The sequence below is a fragment of the Taudactylus pleione genome, unplaced genomic scaffold (genome assembly GCF_031769625.1).
Source record: "Taudactylus pleione unplaced genomic scaffold, aTauple2 ptg000015l, whole genome shotgun sequence".
Taxonomy (NCBI): Eukaryota; Metazoa; Chordata; class Amphibia; order Anura; family Myobatrachidae; genus Taudactylus; species Taudactylus pleione.
This window is the reverse complement of record NW_028284417.1, coordinates 23,646,451-23,670,000: the sequence shown is the minus strand read 5'-3', so window position 1 is coordinate 23,670,000 and position 23,550 is coordinate 23,646,451. Positions and strand designations below refer to the sequence as shown.

The 23,550-nt window shown below is 43.2% G+C and overlaps 1 protein-coding gene across 7 annotated transcripts in view; it reads right to left on the bottom strand.

The window, feature by feature from the left end:
- SYNCRIP (synaptotagmin binding cytoplasmic RNA interacting protein) overlaps positions 1–23,550 on the bottom strand; it is a 68,883-nt gene that overhangs the window by 10,810 nt on the left and 34,523 nt on the right. For all 7 annotated transcript variants that reach the window (XM_088471999.1, XM_088472002.1, XM_088472003.1 and 4 more), the window contains 4 exons: positions 9,346–9,481; positions 5,944–6,149; positions 5,309–5,458; positions 389–510 (listed from right to left, as the gene is read on the bottom strand). In XM_088471999.1, coding sequence (XP_088328125.1) covers positions 389–510; positions 5,309–5,458; positions 5,944–6,149; positions 9,346–9,481 — 614 coding nt within the window. The remainder of the gene's footprint in view (positions 1–388; positions 511–5,308; positions 5,459–5,943; positions 6,150–9,345; positions 9,482–23,550) is intronic.

Below are 23,550 nucleotides of genomic sequence, written 5' to 3'. Positions count from 1 at the left end.
CAACTCTGAATCAGGCTTTAAAGCAAATTCAGCAATAGCAACATAGCTGGGTATTCAAGTAGCCGTGGGGTTTACCCCACGACTAATTGCTGACCAAAATCCCCGGGGCGAGAGGAAAAGCTATTCAATAAAATAGCCTTTTTCCCACACCGAAAAAACGTGACTCATGTGCGAAATCAACTTTTCTTTTTTTTCCCCGTGCGCGAGACCAATTTGGTGGATGTTACCTTCTCGCACCTTCATGAGCTGCAAGGTAAAGTACAACTGCAAGGGACTCGCACGCGAGGAATCCCCGCTAATTAAATAGGTCCAGCGCCCCATAGAAACAATTTACAAACAGAAACCTTAGTAAGTCTTACCACTACCTATGATTTTCCCTTGCACTCACATTTGATTTTTAGCTGCTTGTCTTTGAGCTTTGCGTTCTTTCCTCTTCTGATCAGGTGGTTTGGCAAAAACGATTTCAATATTTTCGCCTTCCAACTCTTTTCCATTCATTTCTTCCATTGCCTATATAAAGTGTTAATCCAAGAAGGAATTAACATTCTAACAGGAATTTAAATATAACAATTCAAGAACTCTTGAATACAGCAGTACTTGTCACCACATGCATGGCTTTCACAAGCTTTAACCCCAACATAGCTTTAAAGTATATAGTATACTTTAAATATACAACGCCATTATATCACATAGTAATGTATCGAGTTAAAGTTTTGATGTTGGGAGAAGATAAAAAAAAAGGTCTACAGGTCAAACAAAGCAATTTCAAAGTGCTCTAATAAAAAAAAAAAAAAAAAAAAAAAAAAAAAAGTAGAAGAGATCGATAACTCAAAAAATGTTTGCCAAATCTTTGAGTATATAGCTATTCCCCCCAAAAATTACAGCTCTGAAATTTTATTCCTTCCCATTGAAATACAATCCAAAAAATAGACACTTTTTAAAATCTGACAATTAACTTTGGGCTTAAATTTCAGTCATAAGGAAGTGAGGTAGGGAAATAGTTATGTGAGAAAAAATGTAGCTGAAATGTGCTGAAAATAATGGTGTTTATCCGAGCTTTCTATGACACTTCTGAACTGAGATAGACTATAGAAAAAGGAATAGGAACAGGAAAATTACATCTTCAAAAAAGGACTACACTTCTCTTGGGAGATTCCACTATTGGAGGAGTACATCTGGGAAACACTGCTGAAGTAGAGAGTCAATTAAGGTGTTTACCTGGAGCCACATCTGCAAGGGATAAAGAGCGCATGCTGAGAATTGTGAAGGCAGCAAGAAAAGATGGGAGAGGTGGAGGTCATTGTCTATCTAGGGAGAAATGACCTGGCCAATGCTGAAGTCATGGCAGTAAATGATGAATTCAGGAAATTAGGGGCTGCTCTAAAGCAGGTGGCAACCACTAACTTTTTCAGAAGTATTACCAGTACACAGAGGGGGAGATAGAAATCATTGCATCAGAATCTTCAATGTTTGGCTACAGAAGTGTTATGAGGAGGGATTTGGAATGACAGTCCATAGCCACGCCATCTGGCAAGATAGAAGCTTATACAAATATGATGGCCTGCACCCATCTTCAAAAGGAACTAGAATACTGAGTGAACAGTTTGAAAGTTTCACCAAGAACTATTTAAACGAGAAGAGGGGGACAGTGAACCAAACAAGAAAAAAGAAATCTGCTCCCCTAACAAAGAGGTGGTATTTCTGCTGGCAAATGGAACAGGAAGCATACCCACAGCAACAGAAGATAATTCAGAACAAAACCAAATAAACATAGGCAGAGAGATGAACATACCTAGGAACAGGAGAAATAAGCAAACAAATAAAACTCTAAGAGCAATGTGTGCAAATGCTAGGAGCTTAGGAAATAAAATCCCTGAACTAATTGCAATAATGACAAGGGATGACCTGGATATTGTGGTTATTACGGAGTCATGGTGCAATGAAAATCATGACTGGGACATAGCTATACCGGGATATACCATATTTAGGAAGGATAGAATGGGAAGAATAGGTGGAGGAGTAGCAATGTATATCAAGGAAAGCATAAATACTACGTTAATACATAGTTTTGAAGAAGAACAGAGTCCCTTTGGGCGACTATAGAAACAGGGGAGAAAGTGATTCTTCGTATTGGGGTAATCTACAGACTACCAGGTCAGAAAGAGGAACTGGACAATAAACTATTGCAGGACATCACTGAAATGGCATTAAAAGGAGAGGCAATAATCAGGGGAGATTTTAATCTACCTGATATAAACTGGGAGGTGTCTGTCAAGTTTCACTAGAAGTAGGGACATCCTGAATTCATTGCACAGAGCCTCCCTCCAGCAATTGGTGAGGGAGCCCACTCGGAAAGACGCAATATTAGCCTTAATACTTACAAATGGAGACAGAATATCCGATGTAAAAGTGGGCGAAAGCCTGGGATCCAGTGATCATCAAGCAGTATGGTTCAGAGTAAAGACAGATACTGACTCACTCCATACAAAAACAAAGGTGTTAGATTTTAGAAAGGATGATTTTGCAGGGATGGGAAGATGTGTAAGTGAATCTTTGGCAGAGTGGAGGATCTTGAAAAGGAGTGCAGGTGAGGTGGGAAATTTCAAAAGTGCAATATTAAAGGCAACAGATCTTTGTATCAAAAGGGTTAGGAAAACCACAAAGAAAAGGAAGCCAGTGTGGTTTGGGAAAGAGGTAGCAAGTATTGTGAAAGCAAAAAAGATGGCCTTTAGGAAATACAAGCAGACGCAAAATAATGAAGACAGAGGAGTATCTTGTAAAACAGAAGGAGGCTAAGAAAGTAATCAGATGTGCAAAGGCAAAAGCTGAGGAGAAAATGGCAGTGTCAGTGGGTAAAGGGGGCAAAACTTTTTTTTAAGCATATAAGCGAAAGAGATAATGGCAGTGTCAGTGGGTAAAGGGGGCAAAACTTTTTTTTAAGCATATAAGCGAAAGGAGAAAAAACAAAAAGGTGGAATAAAAAGACTAAAGACAGAAAGAGGGAGTCTTGTTGAGGGAGACAATGTAATATAGCTGATCATCTTAATTATTTTTGTTCAGTATTCACTACTAAGAGAGGGAAAGGGGCCACAGTTAAGTTGCAGGTGTAATCAGAATAATGAGGTAGGAACAAGCACATTTACATAGGAGAAGATCCTAACAGAACTCTTAAAACTGAAAGTGGATGAATCAATGGGGCCAGATGGGATATATATCCAAGGATACTAAAAGAGCTTAAAGGGGTGCTGGTAACACCATTGATAGAATTATTCAACCAGTCACTAGCTACTGGAGAAATTCCAGAGGACAGGAAAAGAGCAAATGTTGTCCCACTGCACAAAAGTGGAAGCAAGGAAGAGGCAAGCAACTACCGACCAGTGAGCCCTACATCAGTAGTAGGGAAATTGATGGAAACACTATTAAAAGTCGTAGATTATCTGAAATCTAGCAATTTGCAGGATCCCAAACAGCATGGATTTACTGGGGGGAGATCATGTCAAACAAATCTGATTGACTTTTTTGACTGGGTGACTAAGGAAATAGATAAAGGGGGTTCATAGATATAGCTCATCTAGACTTTAGTAAGGCTTTTGACACTGTTCCACATCGCAGACTGTTAAATAAACTGGAAAGCACGGGATTGGATACAAAGATTGTTGAATGGATAAGATCATGGCTGCAGGATAGGAAACAGAGTTGTAGTAAACAGAGTGCAGTCTCAAGAGGGAAATGTTACCAGTGGAGTGCCTCAGGAATCTGTACTTGGTCCAGTGCTTTTTAATATCTTTATTTGTGACATTGCAAATGGTATTGAAGGGAAACTATGCCTTTTTGCAGATGACACAAATGTATGCAACAGAGTAGACACACCAGGAGGGGTAAAACAAATGATTGATGATCTAGGTAGACTAGAGGAATGGTCAAGAACGTGGCAACTACAGTTTAATGCCAAAAAATGCAAGATCATGCACTTGGGTCTCAAAAATCCAAAGGCTAAATATAGTATTAATGGCACTATACTGGAAAGTACTGAAGAGTAAAGGGATCTAGGAGTCACTATTTCAGGGAACTTATAGGCAAGCAAACATTGTAACAAAGCATTGAGGAAGACAAATCAGATGCTTGGTTGCATAGGGAGAGGAATCAGTAGCAGAAAGAAAGAAGTGATAATACTACTGTATAGGTCATTGGTACGTCCTCAGCACGAATACTGTGTTCAGTTCTGGAGGCCATATCTCCAGAAGTATATTAATACATTAGAGACTGTACAAAGAAGGGCAACTAAAATGGTGCATGGTCTACACCACTAAATGTACCAGGAAAGACTAAAAGATCTTAATATGTATAGTTTGGAGCAGAGAAGGGATAGGGGGGACATGATAGAAACATTCAAATATATAAAGGGTTTTAACAAGGTAAAGGAAGGAGACATTCTTCAAAGAAAGAGAAGTATTAGAACAAGAGGACATGTTCTGAAACTGGAGGGTGGTAGGTTCAGGGGAAATTTGAGGAAAAATTACTTCACAGAAAGGGTAGTGGACAAGTGGAATAGCCTCCCATCAGGATGGTAGAGGCTAAGACAGTAGAGTAATTTAAACATGCATGGGATAGACATAAGGGTATCCTTCAGAAGGATCAATAAGAGATGAGATAACAATATGTTTAAAAATGGGGCAGACTAGATGAGCCAGGTGGTTCTTATCTGCCATCAAATTCTATGTTTCTATGAGATATTGCATTTGCCCCAAACATCCACAACAGTGAAAAGGGTCATACGCCATGATACAAAAATGGCAGCCATCTTCATATGACATCACACACAAAAAACAACATTTTTAAAATTGCTGGACCACTCCACATGTATTGACCCCTACACAAAATCTTTCATCAGTATAATCAGCACTGTTCTGACAGGAAAAGCAACATTGTTTGACTTCCCATACTATTTGTCTGAACTATAAAAATCACTTTGCATTTCTGAGGCTAATTTATTTTTTTTTTTTTTTTTTTTTTTTTTTCTTTTTAAGCAAAGTTCAAAGTTTTTTCATTTGTAATGATTAGACATTGAAATTAAAATAGAGAACTTTTCCAACAATATAACAGGGTTTATTTAGGTAGTCCATATCCAAATCGTTCATGAATTATTGCTTTACACCAGTTTAAGGATAGTCAAGTTTAAAAGTTGAAGGATAAGTGCAGAAGATTGTCAGATTTTGTTGCATGAGGACACACCTGCTGCACACCAACTGGATTTAATACATTTTGTTTGTGTAATCACTGCAACCTAGGCATATTTTAATAAACTTACCTTTACTGCACCAACTCGATCATCAAAATGAATAAAAGCATAGTCTTTTAGCTTCTTCACTCTCTCCAGTTTGCCAAAATTACCAAATGCCTTCTCTAATATTTCTTCTGTGACTGTATTTGCGAGGTTGCGCACAAACAAAACCTTAACCTAAAGGAGAAAAAATAAAAAATTATGTAATTATATATTCACTCACATTATACATAAATTCCACACATACTCTTAAAGGGGGCGATTACATTTTTCTTAACGCCGGCATTTCTGCTTGCCCCCTCCTGAGGTTGTGAGCAGAAATGTGTGGGAGCCCTAACCAGGACTTTGGGTTTAGCCACGTAAAACTGCTAAACCAGTCTAGTCTCAATTTTGTGGCGGAAGCAAGATAAGGGACGCCCAAAAACAACTGAACTGCAACACTGGGTGCACATTAAATTGCACACCTTAAACAATTGAATAGCCACCAAAGTGTCTTTAAAAAGAAAAATGTATGCTTGCAAGTCTTAGGGCTAATGTTAAGAAACCTAAATCTGTATACAGTATACATTGATTTCACAGCCCAGACCACCAGTCGATAAATTGCCATCTGAATTGTGCCAAACCCACCTATTATTAGGAGTAGTTTGATGGAAGCACATTACCTTTGCCATTACCTCTGGATCAGGATCTTCAATTGGGTCGGCCCATTCCACAGTCACAACATTACCCCATACTTTCACTTTGCCACTCATTAGCCGACGTCTGGCTTGAGCAGCTGTTTTATGATCTTCATATTCAAGAAAGCAGAAACCTCTATTCTTTTTCTTATCATCTGGCTGATGGTATAATATGACATCAGTAAGACCTTCTGAAAAACAATATACATCCAAAAGTCAAAAAGATGGAGGGAAAAAAAAAAAAAAAGATGCACAAAATCCTAAAAGTGAAAAACAAAAGTTGTCTATCCCTGTTAATTAGTTTTAGAAATGCATGTCAAATTGCATGGACCAAGATTAAGACTGCCCATGCATATGACAATCTGCAGTCCTCCCCACCACTTTATCACTCCATATGGGGGCTCCAAATCAGTTATGTACAATAAAAATAGAGTCTGAATTCACCTGGTAGGTCTAGGATAAAGTGATAAAAAAATAAAATAAACACATTCCTCATAATAATGAGCTTGAGAAATTACAATAAATATCTGGATTGATAGAAAGCTCACAATACCACCTGGAAGGAAAGCAGACAGCAGGCAAAGATTAAGACATAGGAAATATGTTAGGAAAGGGAATAACTCTTTAGGGAGGTCAAAGCAGTATCTTCCTTGGTAGCTTAAACACAGCTTCACTCAAAGAGTAGTGATGAAAGCCGCCACAGTTTTTCTCCCTAGTCCGGCCACTGGGTTGCTCTGCTTTCCACACCTCCCTGATAAAGCTCAGCAGCATAATGTTGTGGTCGTCAGCAGGTTGGAATGACCAGTAAAATTCCATACACACCCCCCCCTCCACCAGCTTGAACCATGTTTTGAAGTCAGGTGGAGGAGTGGGCCACATAGCTGCCCATTGCAGCCACTCACATGCTCCATTTGAATGGAAAACTACCGTGCACAACACTGAAACTTACCCAGTTAAAGTCACTGGTGCTCTGCATAAGGTAAGACAATGAAAACCTAGCCTCAGAGTGACAATACTACTGTGTTAATACAGTTAAGCGGGCCATACATCAGCGCCGAAATTCCCCGACGCTGATCAAAACTGCCGATCGGCGAGCATCGATGACACTGTACAACAAAGAAATACTTGTAATTTGTTTCCTTTCTAAGAATAGTCATACTTTACTAATTTGAGGTCAAGAAAAACTAATATAATTTCAGAATGTTTTTAATAGCTCTAGTTTATATGTACCTCAGTAATATATAGTGAAAAGCTATTTTAAAATAATCTTATATTTTCTTGATACAACATAAATAAGTTGTCTCAATTCAACCTACCGCAAATAAGAACACTAAATGAAACATACAGCAACTGAAAGTACTCTCTCAAATAGTGGCCTATTTAGGAGAGCACTTTCTCTGTGCCCGACGCTTGTACACCTCTTCTGTGGCATCTCTCGTCACTGTCCACCAGTACTCAGCAAGCATAGAAGTGTTCCCCCATCCCTGATAATCTTCATTCCTTTACTGAAATGTCTTGGTGGAATCGCTCACCATGCTCCTCACTCACTGCACCGAGGGTGTCAGGGATCAAAGTCCAGATGAGAGTCGAGAAAGAGGATTTTGAGTGACATGTTGCAGAATAATTGATGCTTTTATAGAATGTTGCTCACAATCTCATCATAGTTTCCAGCTCTTCTGTTACCCAAGAAGCCATACACAACGGCTTCCTAAGCCGCATTCTCATTAACCTGGAGGACTGTCAAAGTTTTCATCCTTAAGAAGGTGACAAATTTGCCGACCAACAAAGATTTCTTCCTTAACTTCAGCATCATTCAGAAGTGGCCATTGTCCTCAAGTGATTGAAAGCTTCTCCATCTTTGTTAATCCCCATTACAAAATTCTTCATAAGTCAGAGTTTAATATGTAAAAGGTGGGCAGAAAAATTATGCTTCAATCAACCTGAGGACTGTGATGGACAATTTTTTCCATGGCCTATAAATGACAATGTTCCTCTATTCAGGTTTGCTAACCTTTATAGGGAAGCCGATGGACGGAATCCATGTCTTTCCCCCCGAAAACTGGGAGCTCGCCCACCGTTTTCTGATCGATGGTAAGATGGGCAAGGACAGCCGCAGTGGTGGTGGTGGGGTTGGACTTTTAGGGTTAGGGATCCCGGGGGGGGGGGGGGGGGGCGACTACTTCAGGTTAGACACTGCCCTGGGAGGTTAGGTTTAGGTTAGGGCTTAGGTGGCAGGGAAGGGGGGGGGGGTTAGGCACTTAGAGGTGGGATTAGGGTTGGGCACCCCTAAGGGAGGGTAAGGGGGTAGTATTAGGTTAGTGAATACCTTTGACTATCGGGATTTCCTCCTCTGCTGGGATGCCGCTGTCGGGATTAGGACTGCCGGCCATGCGGCCGGTGGTAAATCGTATGTATTCCCCTTTATATACTCTAGACCACAGGTTCTCAAACTCAGTCCTCAGGACCATAAACAGTGCATGTTTTCCAGGTCTCCTCGCAGAATCACAAGTGAAATAATTAGCTCCACCGTTGGATCTTTTAAAATATATGCGAGTAATGAATACACCTGTACACCTGCTGGGTGACCTGGAAAACATGACCTGTGTGGGGTCCTGAGGACAGCGTTTGAGAACCACTGCTCTAGACGCCAATATACCCCTACATCATCATAAACTGGCTATATCCCGGAATCGAGAGCCGATTGATTTCAGAATTTATGACATTTAAAACTATTAGAAATAACCATTTTCACTGTTAGGCAGTGTGAATGGCAATCCGCCTGAGAATCGGGGAAATTATGCATGTTAAAATTAGACTCAGCAATCCAGATAATTTTTGGTCAGGATCGGCAAATGAAAGAAATCAAACATGTTGGATTTTCCCGATGCCCCAACCCAGGCGTCAAAGGATCGGGGAAATGCGGAAAATAGTCGCTGATGTATGGGTCCCATTAGACATGCCATCTAACTGCCAATTTTTTTATTGCAGTGTTATTGATTGGACCAATATAGCGCCCATCACTATGCAGGACTGAATTTAATTGCAACAAACTGTGTAAAAGCACTACATTGGTATTATACATCCCTTAATACGCTAGTTCTTTATGTCAAACAATTTAAAAAGGTGTACAAGATGACAGGGATGTTTGAATTATGTAATTTCGGTTTCTTTCTTGACAAATAGTGTCTAGTGTCTCATACATGGGAAGCTCTATGGAAGAGGAAGTGTATTGAAGAAAATTGTTACCTTTAACAAAAACATGCAAATAGGTTTAGCTCTAAGAAGGCATGGAAACCATTATATGATAGTACAATTATTGTAAATAAGAAGCCCACCATCATAGGTTCAGAAAAATGTGAGCAAAAAAAACAAAAAAAAAACACTTACCTGTAACTTTGCTAAACTCTTCAACAATTTGTTCCTTTGTTTTACTTTTTGGAATAGACCCAACAAAAAGTCTATTATTGGCAACAGAGATGCAAACTCCAATATGTTTTCCAGATCGAATCTCATGGTTATTGTACTAAAAAAAAAATAAAAAAAAATAATTGTATGTATACGCACATTTAAAAGTCTGTCATGGACACAATGGTGAAATGGCCATTCCAGTTTAGTGAATAGATATTGCTTTAATGTTACAATGGTCACTCTTTATATCACCAGCATAGAGTTTAACAAAATTACTGCATTATAATGCATGTTTTGCGTCGAGAATATACAAGTCACAAATTGCTAAGGGGGTGGTTAGTTATTATTCTTCAGTGTACTACTTCCTATAGGTGAAGCATAACCCACAGTCTAAAAACTTTAAAACTGTAATCTTCCAACCTTTTAACCATGCCCCCTCCCTTATAGAGTTCATGTTTTCTGGCAGTTCAAATTTCTTCCAAGAATGCAGATGAAACAGAGAAAGTGACTGTAATAAACATTTCTATTAACTGCTAAAACATGGGACATGAGATTAGATATGCAAAAAGTAAATATATTTGCATCCCTACAATGTGCAGAACACTGGGGGGGGGACACTGCGGTATTGACTGTGGGTTAGAGAGGATGGCAAAGGAGTAGGCACTAACTAAAGTTTAACTAAAATAGCTCAGGTCCCCTTCTAACCACTCCACCGGAAGGAAGGACTACAAATCTATGAAACCAGTAAAACCAAAACAAGTACAGAGAGAACAACAAACAGGGAGGGATTTCAGAGTCCCCAGATGGATTATGAGGAAGGGATTTTACAGTAAGCACAAAAATCCAATTTCTTCTCCATCTAATCTGGGGGACACTGCGGTATTGTGGTACTTCACAAGGCAAGCTCAACAGGAGGTGGAGGGGGCAAAACTAGCATCACTGGAACCAAAGTAATGGAACCAGTAAAATTTGTTACTAGTATGCACAGAGGACCAGGTCGCCGCTCTGCACCGATGTTCCCGAGGGCCATGGCGAACAGCAAAAGATGCCCTGCCTGCACGAGTAGAATGTGCCCGGAGGGAAGCTGAAATGGTCTGTACATCCCGAATGGTTGCCAATAGTCTCTGAAGAAGGACAGACAGGGCAGACACCTGACCCTTGAGAGAAGAAAGGTGATGGCCGTTCAGCCCGTCCTGAAGGACAAAATACACTGTAGTCAAAAGATGCCCGACAACATAATATGTAAAGCCTCCAAATACAAAGATATATTCTGGAAGTTACCGGCTTTCGAGCCCGAAGCATGGTCTGGAAAAGCCCTCAGGATCGAAGTCTCAAGAGCCAACTCATCAAGTCAGTCGAAACAAGTCTGGGTGTAGAAACAGGCCTTATCGCAGCAGGTCCTGTCGAAGAGGAAGGCGGTAAGGGACCTCTGCCAGCATATTCTGAAGAGCGTACCACGACCGATGAGGCCAGTCTGGGGCTTTAAGTATGACTGGGAGACCCTCCGGCCAAACACATTGAAGTACTTTGGCTAGCATGGACAGAGGTGGAATATGAAAAATAGGCGACCTTTATGTTTATGGACACTTGAAATTCCCCTCCTTCCATTGCGCTGATGACCGAGCACAGACACTACATCTTGAATCAGGGATTCAGTTGCTTTTACGTTCAAGATTGTATGGAAGGAATTGTCCAGCTTGATTACCAGATAGAGGTCGGAGTAAAACCCGAGCCCTTGCTGGCATAAAGGAACCACAGTTATAACTCCGGAATGTAAAAGTGAACAAATGGCATCCAAAAAGGGCTGTCCGCTTTTTTCAGAATTTTGGGAAGAGTGGCAAAAAATCTCCTGGGCGTGTACAAGCTAGACAAGATGCCACTCACCCAGAGATCTGGCACAACCTGGAGCCAGACATCCCGCAACCTGAGTAAGCGGAGCCCTAAATCCTGATGACTGCCTTTTCACTTGTTTGGTGCCAGGTCAGCGGAAACTGGTTGAACCAAGGCCATGAAATGCTCCCTTGCAGGAATAACTGGGCATACCTCGAAGGGTTGGGATCTGCCCCTACCAGCCAATCTAAAAGAAGAAAAATGAAGAGTTTTCACCTTGGGAGTCGAAACTGGAAGAGAAGGCCTATGGCCTTGATATAATCTAATCACAGGCCACAGTAGCCGGTTATATAATCTTCACAAGCTCTGGACCAAAGAGAAAATTAACAGCTTCTAAAGTATTCTTTGACTCAGGTCAGCCTCCCAAGATTCGGGCCAGACACCTTCTGAATGAAACAGTCACTGTGAACATATGAGACTGCAGAGAAGCTGCAGCCAGCGAAGCATCTCCAATATAAGCCCGTATTCAATTGCCGGCGAAAAGTCCCAGACTTTGCCCATGGTGTACTTTCCGCAGTCATCGCTAGTTATGCCTCCGGTAAAGTATCGTGCTCGTCACCGCTTTTCACCCAATTCAATTGCAAAGGACGCGAGAACGCGTCCCAGCGAAACTGAAATAGGGCGAAAAATGCTGTCAGATTTGGGGAAATCAGCCTGACACCCCCCAAAAGATGCACTGACATGGGGGATCACTATGAATAACCCAGCTGAAGGTATTTGGGGTAATTAAATGCTCTCAATTGGTGCTATTTAGCATCTTTGCATAAGTGGTGAAGAATAGCATTTAGCAGTTTTGACAAATAAGTAGCCCCAGCATATTTGGGGTACATGAAAATGGGTGCTAGCATGGTTAAAATTCGCTAACTTAATGTTGTAAAAAACGCACGTCCCGCAATCAAAAAAACACCTGGGGCATACTTGGGGGATCCCACCTGAGTCTATTTCGCTAGTTTTTAAATTTGTTTTTTTGACGCAGTTTACCTTTAGGGGACTGTCCCAAGGCTGCAGGGGTGTTCCCACAACTTTGCACCCCAAACGTTACACTTTTTTCTGCCTGCATTCAGTGGCGAATATTTTCCGCTGGTTACAAGGCGCAGACTGTTCGCACAGGCGAAAAGTCTTCGGAATTAAATACGGGGATAAGTGCTCGCCTAGCGAAATGACGTCATCGGCAGAAACTTTTCGCCGAAAATGGCTCATCGCTGCTAATTGAATACGGCCCATAAACTGAAGCTTGACAGTTCTGATCGATCAAGGTAAGGAGTTCCGAAGTATCTCCTGTCTGCAAACTGGACGCCAGCTGCTCGGTACAAGATTCTATGGCCTTGTTGACCAAGGCAAGAGCCAAAATTGGACAAAAAAGCAATAGCAAAAGCAGATTCAAGCAAAGCTTCACTCTTTCTATCAGGCTGATCCTTCAAGGTGACTGCCTGCACCGTAGGGATAACAGTGGCCTTGGGTAGTCTGGCAATGGGTAGGACCTCCCAAACTGTGGTGTCGGTCTTCAAAGGGATAGGAGTATCTGAACCACCTGGCTAGGAAAAAAAAAAAAAAAAAAAAGTTATGGTAGACATACCATTGATAACTTTTTCTTCTAAGTCCATAGGGTCCACAGGGATAGTGTGGTTGGAGTGATCCAGGCACCAAACTGTTAATCTTTTAGCTCACACAATGCCTCTAGTACTCCTCCATATATACCTCTCCCCCAGCCACAGGCATTCAGTTCTGTAAACAAGCCCAAGGCAGGAGAAGGAAGAACAATCGTACACCAGAAACTAAGAAAATTAGCGAATCCGTGCTCAAAAGAAAAAATTACCCAATGCCCTGTAAAACCTATGGACTTCAAAGAAAAAGAATTATCAATGGTAAGTCTACCATAACTCTTTTTCTTCAGGATCCATAGGGATACCATGGGGATGTCCTAAAGCAGTTCCCCCAAGTGTGGGGGACACTCCTGAGCAGAAAGGAAAACTCATTGCCCAAAAGGAAGCATCCTGAGGAGGCAAAAATATCAAAAGTGTGGACATAAGACCACGTGGTTGTCTTGTCTTGTAATGTAATGTTCAACATAGGCACCACGATGAAATGCCCACAATGTTTCCACAGACAGTAGAATACGCTGTCGCCGTGTTTGGGACGGGGAGATCAGCCTTAGTGTAAACCTGGGAAATAGTCATACATAACCATCGAGCCAGAGTTTGTTGGCTGGCCAACCTTGTTTGTGAAAACCATATTACACAAAAAGAGCGTCTTATATTCTAACAGAGTTTGTACGCTCCACATAGATACGGAGAGCACGATTCATATCCAGGATGAATACACCTACAGAAAGATCTGAAGACTGAAAAAGCTGGAACCACAATTTACTTCATTCACATGAAGACAGGACAATACCTTAGGAAAGTAACCCTCCCTAGTACGAACAACAGCTTTATCCTGGTGAAAAATAAAAAATGGGGAGCAACAAGAAAGCACTGCCAAATCAGAGACACTGCGTGCAGAAGAGATAGCGAGGAGAAAAAAAAAAAAAAAAAGTATTTTTGCTATCAACCATTTAAAATCTACAAAGTCCACAAGTTCAAATGAGGGACCTTGTAGTCTCTTAGAACCAACGACAAATCCTATAGTGTTACCGGTGGAACAAAAGGAGGCTGAACTCGTAGAATATCTTGCAATGAGGCAATCTTCCTCTGGAACCAGGAGGGCAGTGCAGAAACTTGCACTTTCAAAGTGGCCAGGCGGAGACCACGGGAGACCACGGTCTAAACCCGCCTGGAGAAAAGCCAGTATCCTGGAAATCTTTAACACCTTAGGATCATACTTTCTGTGGGCACGCCATTGACCAAAAGAATACCAAACCCTGTAATAGATGAGGGCAGAAGCAAGCTTTCGTGCCCTTTGTATTGTCTGAATTATAGAACTGGAAAACATTTTGCTCTTAAGATGGAAGAATCAAGAGCCACACTGTCAAAGCCAGACGTGGCAAGTCCGGATGCCGGCAGGGACCCTGCGTTAGCAGATCCTGCCGTAGAGGATACGGACTGTCTATTGACAGTTTCTGTATGTCAGTGAACCAATGACGTCTGGGCCAAGCCGGACCTACCAGTATTACTGTTCCGCCTTCCTGAGAACTCTTGGGAGGAGGGAAATTGGAGGAAAGAGATACGCCAGCTTGAAGTCCTATCTGTCAGTGCGTCCACAAAAGGTTGCTGATGGGTCTCTAGAACTGTAACTGGGGACCTTGTGGTTGTGACGTGACGCCATGCGATCTATTTGTAGCAGACCTCATTTGTTTACCAGAAGCTGAAACACTCCCGGTTGGAGAGACCACTCTCCGGCGTGTATGTCCTGGCGACTTAGGAAGTCTGCTTCCAAATTGAGTACTCCCGGTATGAATATTATTTTTTATTACCAGTTTTTTATATAGCGCACATATATTCCGCAGCGCTTTACAGAGAATATTTGGCCATTCACTTCAGTCCCTGCCCCAGTGGAGCTTACAGTCTATAGTCCCTACCACATGCTTACACAACTAGCATCACATGCAACGCAAGGCATGATAACTAGCAACACGGCGAAAGAAGAGTCATAAGTACCAAAGAACTAGTGTATGCCTATCTGTCTACCTATCGATCAAGCAATCTATCTTTATCTATACAATCTACAGATGCATTCACATACACCTAGCCTCCCTGAGTGTTAAACAGCCCATCTATTAGTGCTATACCGTGGCACGACAAGAAAATCAGAGATTTTGAATATTGCAGAGATGGCCAGAATATGACGTTCTGCCCAACTTAGAATCCGTATCACCTCTTTCATGGCTTCGTAACTTCTTGTGCCTCCCTGATTATTGAGGTAGGCCACTGTTGTCGTATTGTCAGACTGGATCTGGACCGGCTTGCCCCGAAGCAGGTCCTGTGCCCTGATAAGTGCTTTGTATACTGCTCGCAGTTCTAGAACGTTTATTGGCAGATAACATTCCTGATTTGTCCATCTTCCCTGAAAGGTGTGATGACCTGTCACTGCTCCCCATTTCGTGAAGACTGGCATCTGTGGTGAGTAGTACCCAATTTGGAATCCAGAATGGGGTCCCTTTGTTCAGATAATGCTTTCTCAGCCACCACAGGAGGGAGTCATGTACCTCTGGAACTTTATTCGATGATACTGTCTGTTCCACTTGGAGAGAATCAATCTTTTGCAGGGGCCTGGAATGGAAATGAGCATACCCCACCATGTCGAAAGTGGATACCATTGATCCCAGGACCTGCATTGCTAGCAGAATGGATACCCTTCACTTGCAAAGCAGCTTGCGTATTCACAATGATAGGGCCACAATCTTGTCCTCCGGTAAAAAAACATTCTGTGCCTGAGAACCCAGAAGAGCTCCCAGAAGTACCATATGCTGTGTTGGAGAAAGTGATGATTTCTTCCAATTGATGACCCAGCCGTGCTTTTGTAAGCAGGTTATGGTCAGTTGAAGATGGTTTTGTAAAACAACCAGAGTCTGTGCCATTATCAGAAGGTCGTCCAGATATGGCAAAATTCTGATACCCCAACGCCTAAGATAGGCAGTCATGACTGCCATTATTATGGTAAAATACCCGTGGAGCCGTAGATAGACCAAAGGTTAGAGCCTGAAATTGGTAATGCTGCTGAAGGACAGCAAACCGTAAAAATTCATGGTGGGAAGGAATAATAGGAACATGTAGATATGCATCCTGAATGTCCAGGGAAAGCACGTAATCCCCTGGCTTGATTGCCGAAATAAATGGTGGTAGAGTTTCCATACAAAACTGTTAAGGGTTTTCAGATTTAGTATAGGGCAATAAGCCACATTTGGTTTCTGAACCAGAAATAGATTGGAAGAATGACCCCTTCTCTGTTGTGACACAGGAACAGTGACTATTATCCCCGCCTGAAGCAGGTAGTGAATGGCTTCCTGTAAGGCCAAGGCCTTGACCGCATCAGCTGGGAGATCTGTGCAAAAAAACTTCTGGTGAGGATGCCTCTTAAAAGTGAGGGCATACCCCTGAGAGACCACTTCTCGGACTCAGGCATCTGTTGTTGTTTGCTACCAACAAAAAGTAAACTGAGAAAGTTGGCCTCCCACCTTGGGATCCCACAGGAGGAGACCCCTCCCATCAGCCAGAGGGTTTGTTATCCGGCTTAGAAGCTGGATGTCTTGCCGGCCCAGACCTCTTAGTTTGTTGCGAAAACCAGACGCCATAGAGGAAGGCTGTTCCCTTGATCGTCCCTGAGAACCGAAGGACCGAAAAGAAGCCTGTCTAGAATTTATAGTTGCCGTTAATGGCAGACATGCTGACTTTGAAGCTGTTGAGTAGCCATTATTTTAACCAACTCTGCTCCAAAAAGTACTATTCCATAGAAAGGTAAAACCTCTAGCGCCCTCTGAACCTGTATTAGCTTTCCAGGATCTTAACCAAAGGGTCCTCTGCGACACTATAGAAGCTGCTGATGCTTTAGAAGCTAAAATTCCAGCATCTACAGCAGCTTCTCCCAGATAGGTAGCCTTATATGAGAGATACACATCATCTGTTCTCTGGTAGCAGTTGGTTAAGAATCTTCCAATGCTTCCATCCATTCTTTCAACCGCTTTGGCTACCCAGGCTCCAGCCATAGCTGGATGAGTAACAGCTCCAGATGATGAAAAAAATCATTTTAAGACACGCTTCAATCTTTTTATCCCATGGAATCCTTCAGTGAAGATGCCGACGGAATAGGCAATGTAGCATTTTTATTAAATGCGTTACATGAGCAGCCACAGTAGGAGGTACCTCCTCCCACTTAGCACATACAGAAGCCGGGAAAGAATACGACGAGGTTATTCTCTTACTCACATAAAAACGTTTGTCAGGGTTACCCCATGCCTTATCCATAAGCTCAGTGGGCTGTTCAGATTCAGGGAACTCAGTTTTGACTACCTTCAGATGGGGTTTAAACTCTGGAGCCTTCTTACTACGAGCTGGTTTATCATCCTGAAGGTCTAGGATTGATTTAACCGCCCTCACCAGAGGAGGAACATCCACTGTGGACAGATGGTCATCCTCCCCGAGCTAGACCCTGGAGAGGAACCTTGTGCATTATCTGAATCCTTAGGCGCCTTAGTAACCACCAGTCTGCCATCAACATTAGACGGTGCCATATTTTGACTAGAATGGCCATAAACATCCTTCTAGGAAGGATGCATAGGAGGTGCAAATATAGCATGCTGTGGACACCCCATCCAAGGAGGCATAGTGGGAGCAGCTATACGATCCACAAACTGCTTCATTACCTGGAACAATGAGGCTACACAAGAAGGCTGTTAGTCCAGTTTACCTGTCCCTGGGCTGGTTTGATGGCTCTTTATGACAGACAACACACAAACCTATCCTTAATATCCTGAGGGTACAAATAAGCTGTACATGAAACCAGAACAGAGGGCTCCCCTCCTGTATACCTTTGACATGATCAAAATAGGCAATTATCGCAATGTTAAGAGACAGCCTTCAAAAAATCTTAATGAATGTGAAGCACTCAGAAAACGACCTCCACCACAAAAGGATGGAGAGAAAAAACAATGGACAGAAATAAGAGACATTGTCAATACAGCAGCTATCAGTCACATACAATGCATATGTAATAAAATTTCAATGGACTCTATATCAATTACACAGGCACAAAGGAATGGTATGATATAGAGCACTATTATACCTTAACCAAGGAAGAGGTATACATGGAGACTGACCCAAACCCTCCTGAGACCAACAGCTACAGGGCAGCACTGAGCGTCTCATATATATGTGGAGGGTAGGCGGAGCAACCCAGACGCGCAAAACCCCTCAGGGATTTTGTCTGGGTCGGGGGAGGAGTTGCCGGGGGAGTGCCTACCTCCTCCTAGGCTGCGTTAACCAGCCGGGTACGCTGGCCTCGCTGCAGCAGAAGTGTCTGCTGCCAATCCCCGGTATCAGACGATAAGTCCCTGATGGTGTAGTCAGGACGCGGATAATACTGGGCCCTCACACCAGAAGCGGGGAATCGCCTTACCCGACATCTCCGTACATCCAGTTGCAGTCCAGTTCGCAGCATAGTGGCTAGCAAGTTTAGCCGCGACCTGCACGAAATCACCAGCCTAGTTACTGGTGTTGCGGCCCAACGGAGGTAAATTTAGTCGCAGTATATGAGTCTTAATTCAGAAGCTTAGTACTACCAACCCAAGAAAAAAATAACATAACATAAAATAAAAGCTTAGAACTGCCAGAGCAGTCCCGTTACAAAGGTGCGTCTTGATCCTACCGCACCAAACGAACAACTGAAGTCCTGTGGCAAGGGGCAGGGTATATATGGAGGAGGACCCAAAGCATCCTGGGAGCTGAAGCTTTAACTGTTTGGTGCCTGGTCTCCAACCAGAATATCACCATGGTATCCCTGTGGTCCATATGTCAAGAAGACCACATTAACTGTAGGCAGTATTTAGCCAAGCCCCAAAAAATGTTTCCCCATACCACTGCTCAAAGTTTGTAGCCTCCTGTGTACCCCTCTGTGGAAATGGCACCTCAGCAGTCTGTTCTCTCAAATAAGATCACCAAGAAGGGATGCTGGGATAAGCTTCTTGCAATGCAGTACTGGAAGAGAAGATACAATGCCTCCAAATCCATCCCAGATAATAGCCATGTAACGGGATGTGCAAGTTGCAGCCTAGCACTACCGGCGCGTCTCACTGACCTAGAGCCCCGGACACTGTAGTGAACTTGTGATCCCTCAGAAGCTGGGAGCAAAGCGGGAAAAGAGCTCACTGCATAAACTATACCCTGCTCTGAGCCCTATAAACAGGGACTCAATGGAAAACACTAAATAAGAAATCTGCCTTACTCCAAGGTACTAAAAGAAAAAACAAAACTGAGGTCCGGTGGAGGTGGGTGCAGAGAAATTTTAGTGATTACTCCTGTGCCAGCCTCTAACCTACAGTCAATACTGCAGTGTCCCCTAGACCGGATGGAAGAGGAAACATTATAAATATACTCAGTGGCTACTTTATTAAGTACAACTTTTTAGCACTGTGTAAGACCACCTTTGACCCCAAAACTGAATTCTTCTTAGCACTGAATCAACATGATGCTGGAAACAATTCTAAGAGATTCTGGTCCATGCTGACAGAATCAAAGTTGCTACAGATAAGTCGGCTGCACATTCCTGATGCATTCTCCCATAAGGCCACAGGGCCTGATCCAGCAGTGATCGCAAATGCAACTACGTATGGAGATCGAGCGATCATTAGCCATTGCACATGCGTACAAGTCGAACTGCGTGTACGCTGCGATTACACACGCACAGAGGAATCCATCGTAGAGCGAGTGACAAGCTGTTAAGTGTTTGGAGGTGATGACGGGGGAGTGGTCCGAAAAAGGCGTGCCTGTCCGCTTGAATGTGCATACATTAGCCACTGCGATTGCATACGAGAGCACACTACGTGCAAAGAAACTTGCACTGTCTGTGGCAGGTCAGGCCTGGTGTGAGTGGTCGAAGTTAGAAGAGAGTCAGTGGACGGATGAGTGAAAGGACACCACGTTGGTGGTGCTTTGGCAAGTATTTTTGCAGCAGCGATCGCTGCCAAATCATTCTGTAATGTGCTCTATTGGATTGATATCTAGTGACTAGAGGCCATTGGAGTACAATGAGCTCACGGCCATAGCTGTGGAACAAACTTTAAATGAGTGTGCTTTGTGACGTGTTTTCCCACTGGAAGTAGTCATAAGACGAGTACTGTGGGAAATAGTCAACAATACTCAGCAAGGCTATGGTATTTAAACAATGCTCAGTTGGTATTAAAGGACCTAATGTGTGCGAAGAAAATATTCCCTACACCATTTCATCATCACAAGCCTAAACTATTGACACAATGGGGGAATTCAATTAGCTGTGATAATTGACCACAGTAATTGTTTCCCTGAGCTCATTTTATTAACCCTTCAGTGAGGCCACCAGCAGCACTTATCGGGGATTTCTTTTCACTACTGCGTGGGCAGTGAAAAATAAATCCCAGATAACTAGGTAGTTAACTGGTGCCGTACCTTGTTAACACTAAAATCTGTGAACTGTTCACGGATTCTGTGTTAACACATCAATTTTACGGGCGTTAAAGGTACCGGGTGAAAAAGGGAGCTTAATTGAATAGCCTCGGGCGATAAAGCCCAAGGTTGCTTCCTTTTTCACCCGTTAAATTCTGACCCTACCATTGGCAGGTTAGAAAAGAAATCGACCAGGCATTTTTCCTGTTTTCAGCTGTCCATTGCTGGTACGCCCGTGCCCACTATAACCTGTTTTCTGTTCTTCACTGACCAGAGTGTAACCTAGTATGGTTTTTTGCCGATTTAGTACATTCCCTTCAAGGTTCAATGTTGTGCGTTCAGAAAGGCTATTCTGCACACCATGGTATTATTGGACTGTTGCTTTTAATTTTGCGCACCATTTTCTGTAAACTTTAGGCACTGTTGTACGTAAATTACAAGAGATCAGCAAGTTCTGAGATACTCAAAGTACCCAGTCTAGCACCAACAATCATTCTTAAGTCAGTTGGATCAGGGCGTGACAAATTTTTCTAAAATCTAAGAGCCAGGATGAAAGTGTAGGAGCCAGACCACCATCCCCCCAAAGAAATGACAGTAGTGTGTGAGAAGCACAACTGTGCGTTATGCAACTGTTATACACACTAAACTAGTCTACAAAATGGAGGCTACCTCACTACACTGCACAGCTCCGCCTGCTCCACCCCCCCTTCCAGTAATAACAGACCTCATTTGCACATAAAATAGTGCCAGACATTACTACAACTTACCACCCAGGCAACCAACCCCAATGCGGCCATACTACTAAAGGGGTACCCCCAGGCAAACCACCCCTCCGCAGCCACATTGCTGTGCCGCTACACCACAGGCAAACAAACTCCCCCCTACGAGCCACATTACTGAGCAGCTAACCCCCCCGGCCAAACAACCCTAACGGCCGCACAACTAAGGGGGTACCTGCTGGAAAACCACCCCTCTGAAACCATCAAGCCCCCCCAACCCCCTCATGGTCACACCACTATCTCTTCGAAGCCACTCCAGCAATCCATGGCCATGCATAAACCCTCTTACCGGAGAGCTCTATGCAGCTGGAGTTAGGAGACAGCAGACAGCCAGGATGTACAGGAGGATCAGCGCAGACTGAGAAAGACAGCAGGAGTCACCGCAGGCTGGGACGGAGGAGTCAGCATAGGATAGGATGGGATGGACAGACAGAGCAGTCACCTCAGGCGACACTCAGCACATGCATGACATGACCACCGCAATGCTACAGACATGAATCTCTGCTGGGACTGACAAGGATCTGCTTCTACCCTCCCTGCAAAATCTGGGAGCCAGGCAGCGAAATCTAGTCGCCATGGTGGCCTGGCCCCTTGGATTTGTCAAGCCCACAGTTAGATGACATTTCTTTCTCATTCTAGTCTCAACTAAACATTTTGACCACGCCTGCATACTTTTATGCATTGGACTACCTGATGTACCCGTTTCAGCTGGGTAGACCTTGGATATTTACGATTTCCATCTCACCACTCCAGTAACAAATGGGCCGAATTCAATTCAGTGCGATAATGAATAGCCACGGGATGGAGCTCCCCACAGCTATTCAATAAGCCGCGCTGTTTGGGCGGCTAAAGGATTTCTTCTCGCACCCTCCTGGGGATGTGAGAATTCTGACAAATGTGCAGGGAGCGCAGCTGATTACCAGCCTAGCGCAGCGCTAACAGCCGTGCGCCCGGCACTTTAGCCAGAGAACGCTGGTTACCGCGCCTTAACACCCAGGTTAAGTCGCAGGAACCGGTATTCTCCGACTTAACCTATTCCCGACAAGGCAAACAGCGCAGCGTATTGAATAGCTGTGGGAGTTCCCTCCCGCAGCTATTCATCATCACATTGACTTGAATTCAGCCCATTAATTGTTAACCTCTATAGTTCACTGCTATAGTAAGACATTACCCTCTCATTTGTGAACCTACGCATTCCACTCCCTCATCTCTGTAGTAACACCTTTCCCTCCCTCACCCGTACTATAACACATTCAAGACTCCCCTCCCTCACCTGTGTAGAAAAACAATCCCTCCCTCACACCTGTAGTAACACATTTGACATTCCCCTCCCTTATATGTGTAGTAACACACTCTCCTCGCTCACCTGAGTAGCAACACATTCCCTCCCATACCTGTGTAGTAACACATTTCCTTCCCTCATTATTCAAATAGGGGTGCCACACCAACAGCCAGTGATGTTTGGCAGCACTTGGGATGACAGTTGGTGAGTGAATATGAACTGTGCTGCAACCACAATGAGATAGTCAGTCAGGACATTGCACAGGGGGAGGAAACATTTTATCCCTTTTCACCCCTTTAGGAGTCAAGTGTCGAAAAGTCCCTTCTTACTGGGTAACTAAATCATGGAAGGTACTATACTGCCGGATTTTCACGTTTCTAGGTCCAGGCGGTTTTGGCTCGGCATTGATGAGTCAGCACATGATTGACTGTTAACAAGGTGTATAGCACAAAGTAGAAATACCACAGTGCGCACATCAGCTAGTAGTGCAGCAAATTCTTTCTAGAGGCTTTTCCCACCTCTACCACAGACAATGCACATACACATCAAAGAATACTGCCCCACCAGTGCTTGGAGAATCACCAGTAGATGTTGTAAACTCTTTCGCTTCATATACTGTTTTCCAGCTCACAGGGAAGATATGCATCACTCCTCAAAAGTGCAGGTCACAACCGGAAAAAAAAAAGAAGGTAAAACTCCATACATAGTGTAATATTGTAAAGTACAAAATACATTTAATCACAATATATATAAAACTAAAGTCACAATAAAACGAAATGAAATCGTAGACATCCACAATTTAGACTGTATCCATGAATGGCTACCGTAATGGCCAATTACCGTCTATAGGTGAGAACTGGCAACGGTCAGTTCTTAAGGTACTGTATATCAAGATTGCCTACCCGCCTGCGGCAACGGGGTCTCCTGAAATCAGTTCTCCTCAGAAGCCGGATCTGTCCACATCAATTGCCACATTTCTGCGAGCACCCACACGTTCTCACCCTCCCCTGGGTCTCTCTCAATGTCAGCTCCTGGCGTGAATGTCTAAAAGTTCAAATACAGAGCTTATTATCCCCCCTACTAAATTCTGATAGGTCCGGCACACGGGATCACGGATTCTTAGATTATGTATAGGGATCAGATGTGCCGGACCTAAGAATCC